Source organism: Siphateles boraxobius, unplaced genomic scaffold (assembly GCF_051911475.1).
Source record: "Siphateles boraxobius isolate OS27281-9 unplaced genomic scaffold, OSU_SipBor_1 18, whole genome shotgun sequence".
NCBI lineage: Eukaryota > Metazoa > Chordata > Actinopteri > Cypriniformes > Leuciscidae > Siphateles > Siphateles boraxobius.
In genome coordinates this window covers 10,998,992-11,007,194 of record NW_027508788.1, presented here as the reverse complement: position 1 = coordinate 11,007,194, position 8,203 = coordinate 10,998,992, and the positions used below count along the sequence as shown (strand labels likewise).

The 8,203-nt window shown below is 36.5% G+C and overlaps 2 protein-coding genes across 2 annotated transcripts in view; one reads left to right on the top strand and one right to left on the bottom strand.

The window, feature by feature from the left end:
* Positions 1-8,203, top strand: part of tpst1l (tyrosylprotein sulfotransferase 1, like) — a 72,443-nt gene that overhangs the window by 41,584 nt on the left and 22,656 nt on the right. The gene's annotated exons all lie outside the window — the stretch shown is intronic.
* Positions 1-8,203, bottom strand: part of st6gal1 (ST6 beta-galactosamide alpha-2,6-sialyltranferase 1) — a 32,146-nt gene that overhangs the window by 19,212 nt on the left and 4,731 nt on the right. Inside the window, exon 3 of the mRNA XM_077233489.1 lies at positions 304-510. Within this exon, the coding sequence (XP_077089604.1) occupies positions 304-510 (207 nt within the window). The remainder of the gene's footprint in view (positions 1-303; positions 511-8,203) is intronic.

Genomic DNA, 8,203 nt, shown 5'->3' with positions numbered 1-8,203 from the left:
AGTTACTTGTTTGCAACCGTCTCTTTAAAGACAAAAGCAATCTTTACAAAATGTCAAGTGATATACTGTTGATGTATTTTAAAGCGTAGAATAAAACGCATATATATCTTAAGCTTGTCTAAACCACTAATCTTATTTCAGTCATTTAACAAAAAAAATACAAAAAAATGACTTTGGGATGATGGAACCAGATGTTCAAAAAAACCCTAATTTTATTGTTTTAAGTCTCTTTCCTACAGCACTCTATTGTGCAGATTCGATAGAGCAGAAAGCAGTGTGAGGAAAGGAATCTCTTTGACATACCTTAACTATTGTGTGTGCTCTTGGTTGAGCTCGAGTTCTCGCCTTCACGCCAAAAATGGCATCTGTGACAGGTATGCTGTTTTCAGCGCAAAAGGTGTACAGGAGAGCCATAGTCATACAGAACAGAGCCATGCACAGGGCTCCTCGACGGGCCCGACGTCTCAACCTCCAGAGTAGGCTAACACGATCCATGGCAGCCCCTGGGATCTGTATAATGAATTACAGACAATATTAGAAAATTAAAGGATGACCTCTAAAAAATGAAGTTGGCAGCTGCTTAGAAGCATATGAATAGGTTCAGCTGAAGACATAAAAATTGTTTAAAAATACTTAATTTGAAGCTCTAGTAAACTCAATCTGTGTGAAAAGAACAGGCCATGTTAGAAATTAAATTAGTGTGAAGGGAAAAGTATGTTCAATATACCAGAGAATTGCATTTTTTTGTAGATAATATAAATCTTTATATAAAGGCCCTAAAACTAGCTTTTTGCCAGTGACCGCACACTGACTGAAAGCTTTTCTTGGTTTCTTTTTGGATGTTTGCACACAGAAAACTTCCTACATAGTGCTCGAGTAACACGCTTAAATATTTAAATTGGTAAGGCTTAAACTTTATACTAAAAAAAATGAACGAGGAAAGGTTGTGCACTTAACATAATATATTTATATTTAGTTAACTTGTAACAATTGTGTTTTTTGACTTGAAAAGGTTTTTTCTATTAAGGTCCACATTATTTTGTCTCAACTTAACAGTACAAAATCCTAACGCGTTGTCTAAACACAAACCATTTATGTTATGTAGAAAATTCTTACATCCAGAGGGTGGCAGTATAGTGCGACGCCAACTGCCATTTTACCCTAACTTAATTTTATTGTGTTCAATCTGCTTAAATATATGTAAAATTTGAGTTTACTTAATCCGTTTGTGTTGGATTACATGAATGATTTGTTTTGCATTAACTGAAACTTGGCTGTGCTTGTTAGTTTGCGGCATGCTTTTGTAGTGGAAATTTTAATATTGGCTGATTAATAATAGACATTGCATTGAAATATCATGTCGTCTGTTTATCTGTATTCCTGGGTTACGAGAACAGAGAGCCTTGTTTTCTATTATTATGTTTACACAGCTGTGAAGGCATAAGTGAAGACAATCAGAAGATGGTTGGGCGTCACCTCTGTGCTAAGAGGTGAGAAAACCCCTGGGGTTAGAAGATCTAAAGCAGGGGTTTCCAACCTTTTTTCATTTGAGAGCTACTTTTTTTAAAAGATGGTGGCCGAGAGCTACTCATGTAGTAAAATACTTAAATCTCTTAAATAATGTCTCATAGCTCTCATATTAACAACTATCTAAACTGTTTTTGTAGGCCTATATACGTCACTCTTAAATGTCAGAGAAAAGAACAGAATCAGAGATTCATTTTTTTAAAGAAAATTGTACTTTGCATTATACTGTAAAAACACATAATTATAATTGATTTTAAAGTGAATCTTAACTAGAAAATTTCATTTCATGATTATAGTGACCAAAATGATCACAGTTATCACAGAATCCTATTCAAAAAGTACTAATACTACACAATAAAATCAATTTACCAAGTTTTATGTCGAAAACCAGCAAATAACAAATATAATTAAAGCTGCAAGCAGCATTTAGCGGTGTTCAAGCAGTTAAGGCCTTTCAGGCCGTTAAGCACAAAAGCATCAAAAGACATTAAGTTTTATGTAGCAAGCATGATTTACCATGATATACTACATTTCAGTGTGATTTTTCATGATTTACCATGTTCCAGTATGATTTACCATGAATCTTACATGATTTTCCATAGTTTACCTTGATATACCATGTTATATGATGATTTACCATGATATAGCACATTCTAGAATAATTTACCAGGATTCTAGCATGATTTACCTTTTTTACTATGATTTACCATGTTTCTGGCGTTATTTACCATGATTTACCATGTTGATAGCAATTATATGAAGCATAAGAACAATTGAAGTGATAAACTCTGACAAAATATGAATGTGTTATAATAGTAATTGTTATTTAAGTGATTTTATAGTGTCTATATACAAAAAAGACTATTAATAAGAAGAGTGGCCAGCAGAGGGCAGTAGAAGACCACTTATTGGCTCACTTTCATTTTCAACTACTTTGTTTCTCCAGTATTCTCCAGTGAAGCAAACCATTTTTTTCATGTTAACTCCATAATGCATGCTTACACACACACACACACACACACACACACACACACACACACACACACACACACACACACACACACACACACACACACACACACACACACACACACACACACACACACGTGTGGGATATGTTATTTTTGAAATCTTTTAATGGTCTATAAGCATTTCACATATTTCTTTGTGATGTAATAATATACAACTAATTTAAAAAAATAGCTTTAAGCATTTGTTTGTAAGTAAATGCTGAAAGCTGATAAAAAGATTAAACATGTCTAATACAGCTGCTCCCTCTAGTGGACAACAGTGGTATTACAGCCTATATAGAGTTGAAATGAATTAATGGAAATTTGGTTTTTCACTTATATCTCGGGAACGAGAAAGTGAAAAAATCTGAAACTCAGAACTTAGATAGTGTCCGAGGAGTACTGTTGAACGAGACCATCCCGGTGTTGGTGGCCGATCGGAGCCGGGAGTTTTGCCCGTTCAAAGGCATATCTTTTGGGGCTTATATCTCGGAAATGCCCAGGCCAAATCGCACCAAACTCGAATCGAAGCTAGGTGAGGACGAGCCCTTTTCAACGAGCTATACCACAAGAATTTAGGTGGTCTAGGTCGGGAGTTACAGCCGTTCAAATTCGGGGGTCTCTCGAATTAGCGATCCGCGGGGGGGCGCTCCCGAGGCCCGCGACGATAGATTTCGATCAAGGCCCAATAGAGGACTTTACCATCCAAATTTGAGCGCGCAGGGAGTTTCCGTTTTCGAGTTATGAGTGAATTTGTACTGGGAGGGCGTGGCCTAACGTTATACTTTCGTTTTCAGCCTTCCTGTGACACAATTGTGAATAATACATGAATTTTAACAAAATGTGATTGTAAATGTTAAAATAATGATTTTATAAAGTCTAAATATGAATTATATATAACAATATTAGAGAGTAGTATGATGAAATGACAGCAGGGGGCAGTAAAATACCATTAATTAGCTGTTATAGTCATCAAAGCTGTTATAGCTGTTATAACCATCCAACTTACACCCTATTTACATCCTATTATATAGCCATCCAAATGAAGAAGTTATACCTTTTCTGACAATTATTCATCTAGAGAGTCCAGAGAATTGTACTGCACTGGTTTTAAACAGGCAATTTACCATAGGAAATACATGGTTTTAAAGCTTTTTAACAGTTATAGCGCCACCTATGATCCGATCTCCATGAAACTTTGCATGCTTCTTCACCATGTTATGACACATATGCTCATCAATTTTTGTGAAGTTCTGATTTTTTATTTATGATTTATAGGCTTTTGAGTGTATTTTGACACGCCCCTTTTATAAATGACCCTGTTATAGTGAAACAAAGGGCAAAGTTCAACTTTTTTTTGATAATTATTGATCTAGAGAGTCCACAGATTTGTCCTAGACTGGTCTGGTTCCGATCGGGTGAAAAACCTAGGACTAGTTCGCAAAAGTAGGTTTTTAACATATTCGTGAATATTTAATGAACGATTTGATTGACAGCAATGGTTCAAGAGGCAAAGTTGTTCAGCATGAGGAGATCTATCAAATGATATGCATATTGTGGGGATGTGCGCAATACCACGTGATTACAGAGCCGTAAAACTCGTTAGCGCCAACTAGTGGCCGATTTCTTTCAAAACTCTTACAGACCTCTTGAGCCATGAGTTGAACATGCCCAACGAGTTTCATGCTGATCGACCTCCGTTAACCTTGTCTAATAGGTGCGCAAATTCATTGGCCGATGGCGGCCATGTTTTTTGAGATACGCCAATGTCCTTATATACATACATGGGGCTTTGGACCAAGACACTGCATACCAATTTTCAAGTCAATCGGACTAACGGTCAGGTGGACAGAGCTCTTTTTATGTTTTTTTCACATTATAGCGCCACCTAGTGTTTGATCGTCGCGATTTTTTTACTGTGACCTCAGAATCAACTCATTCACATGTGTACCGAGTTTGGTGAAGCTATCTCATTTACTTCTTGAGTTATAGCCATTTTAGTAAAATAGGCTCCGCCCACAACGTTCATTTTAGGCCCCCTAGCGACCGTGAATCAAAATTTCAACTTTTTTTTGATAATTATTGATATTCAGACTCCAGAGAACATTTTGGCACTGGTTTGGTTCCGATCGGGCGAAAAACCAGGGACTAGTTCGCAAAAGTGGTTTTTCGACAAAATTCAAAATGGCGGAAAATCTATCATGGCGGAAATGAAATCGGAGATATACATTTTGTTTGTCAGGAGTCCAGCTTTCCAATGATATAAGACACTTGAGTGTACGACATACGGTCTAGGAGTTATGAGCAGTTTCACGCAATTGATCGCTGTAGCGCCACCTATTGGCCAATCGGGGTCATATTCTCTGAACCTCTCCTCGATTTTTGTACTACCATCTGACAAAGTTTCAGCTCTCTAGCCCTTACAGTTTGGGCTGCACGATGCGTTTTACGGCAGAAGAATAATAATAATAATAATAATAATAATAATAATAAAAATCAGTACAATTACAATAGGTTTTCAGCACTTCGTGCTTGAACACCTAATTAGCATTAATGTGCACTTTTTTTTCACATTAACATTAAAATAACAACATTAAAAATGATGGCCAGATTTTAAAGGAGTGTCTTGCGACGTTATCTACTAACATGTACAAGTTCAAATAAAGTTTTGACAAAAAATATTTATAAAAAGAAACCCCGGATATTTCAGCCTTTAAATCGTTTTTATAAAAATAATGAGTCAAAAAAGATAAATTTTTGACGTTTACAATGCACATTAGCTTATCTTTTATTAATAATAGTAAAATTCGGTCCGATTTTCCCGTGGCGTCTGTCGTTGCTATGCAACCATGCACTGCATTCTCCACAATGACAAAGAGGTTTTAGTAGCTAATGGATTTTTTCATCTTGCTGCGCCTGGAAAAAATGAGTGCGTCGCTTCAACTATGAGCTTCCTACATTTGAAATAACGAACTTGCGCGCGCAAAAGACGTGATATGTGAACTTGGCGAGCTACCTCCAATCAGGCCACGAGCTACTGGTAGCTCGCGAGCGACGTGTTGGAGACCCCTGATCTAAAGGGTAGCCATAAAGTTCCTTTTGTTCCTCTTGTCTAAATAACAATTGACAAGAGATAGCTTTGAAGAAAACACTATAAGACTGCCAGACAAATCTTCCTCTTGGTCTCTTCACTCTCCCCTACAGCTCGACTGTGCGACATGGGGTCCTATTCTTGCAAGATTAAATACTTTTTAAAATACAATTCGGATCAGAATGTCTCTTACTTGGTGATGCTGTTTGTTTAATTATTGATTTTGCCACAACACGTTGCATATGGTTGAATTACGAGAGAATAAATGTTTTTATTAAGTGTTTTTTGTAATTATTAAATTTATGTTGTTGTTTTTTTTTGAGAAAATGAGAAAAGGGGAAGACTTGATAGTGTGTAATTGTGTTTAATGTTTAATTACATTGGAATTATTAGAACCATTTATATTACAGTGGGTTACCATTGTGGAGAAGAGTGGAGCATTTTGTTTGGCATTTTGTTTCTTCAATATTTTCTACTGCTTTGGTTGAAGGAGCATGTAAATCTTAGCATTTAAGATGCTAATATGTGCTACGGTTAGCAAATAGCTAGCTAGGGTCTATCAAATGAATTATGTGTCGCTAAAATAAATGAAATATTAATGGATGAAAGAAAATAATAAAAAGGAAACCTTTAAAAATTCACTTTGAGACTACTTTAATTGGGTCGCTTAAAATTACTTAATTCCATGATGTTGAAGTTACATGAACAAATTATGTTTGTTTCACGTAACCCAGTGGAACCTGTTGTCATAAAAAAGTTAATTAAACCCAACATATAATTTTTTTTGAGTGTAGTGACGATGCAGCGGATAACAACAGCTTTAAAACCATTTCAGTTGGCAGTAGAGTACATTATTTGTCAGGCAGATAACATATTTAAACAAAAAAATCAGGTTAAATGTTGCAATGAATGATCCACAAACTGGAAATACAGAAGACGCTATTTTTAACATTGTGCTGTGCTGTGATGAACAACAAAGCAAATTTTAATGCTGTTCAGCAGCCTGCTTTGTTTACAGTTACCGGAGAAACGGGTGCATTTCTGTTGTTCCATAAGTGGCATCTACTGTCAGAGAGTGAATGTGTATTTTCATTCAGTGCGTCTCCTTCGCTCGTTCCATCTTACTGCTCTTGCATGTTGTGCTTGTTACCATCAGTGTGCATATGCACATTCATGATTAATCTTATGCCTGATGAAAACTGCTTTGTTAATGTTTCTTGTCTCACATTGTTACGAATTACAATGAATCACGTAAATTATATATTTTAAAAATAGCGAAATTAAACATAGGTTTATTAGTTTGCGTTACTAATTGTATTCCTGTCGGTCGTTTAACATTTCTATTGTAAAAAAGCTGTCAAATATTATTTATTGATTTTAGATACTAGCATATTATCTCACACTTTATGACCATTTGATCAGCATTCAGCAGCTTATGTAAACATAAAGCCCGCCTACTTTGATTTGATTCGTCATCTTAAACATTTTGACATTGATGATCGTGTTTGACCACTGGCGGCTGCTCGGATGAGTAGGTCGGTTATCTTGGCTGTGTGCAATATTTGTGCAGCACCAAAGGCGAGTAAATATTAGGTAATTATCACCACCTTTATTATATACACCTCAGAAAACAGTCTGGACTTTGGGCAACTCAATGGTGGGTACGCCCCTGGTTGGGTTAACTGTTGTGTTAAATATGTAACATGCTGTAATAAGTTTGCTTCAGTTGGCCTACATTTAAGCCAGCAGAGTTTAGTAATGCAGTTCAGCTCCCTGGAGTACATTTGAAACCTGCCAATCCCTTAAAGGGAACAGCAGACAAATTGGTTTAAGAAATTGTGGTAGTTCCATTGGTGTTGGCCTAGAAAAGACCATTTTAACTAAAGTAATATTTTTGCACAGAATATTATAATTTTAAAAATTATGCCCAGAATAAAGGGTCCATAAAATAATTGTAGTTACGCAGAACATCAGTTTTAAGTTACCAAAACTTCATACATGATGTGTAAAGAGTACGGGTGCTCTCTGTATAAGGGATATTCAGCTCAATACAAAAATGGTTGTGCAAGGTACTCAAAGTAGGATTTAAACTGCAAAAAGTCTTTATGAAATCATGCTTGCAACCTTACAAAATTAAAACTACCACGTACAAACTTTGGTCAGAGTATGGGAGAGTATCAAGGCTTATAAGGTGTCATTAATAAATATCATATGACAGTATCACATGACATAACTATGCCATCACATGACAAAAACACCCTCAAAAGGTTTGTTTAGGTGTGTTCGACTTTTATGCGGCACTGCGCTGACCAATTGGAAAGAGTTGCTGCTTGCAGTCAGGGGCGGAATTGAAAACGGAGCCGCCGAGTTGGACACTTTATGCTTCCCGTAGTGACACTTGCGTGCTGTTTGTATACTTTACCACAGACAAAGTGGATTAGATGCAATATTTGTCAAATACACCGTTAGTTTAGGTCTCTGACTTCATGCGGCATCGTGCTCGACCAGTCGGCAAGAGTTGCTTGCAGTCGGGGGTGGAATTGAAAACTGGTCCTCAACCAGCCGAGAGTCTCTC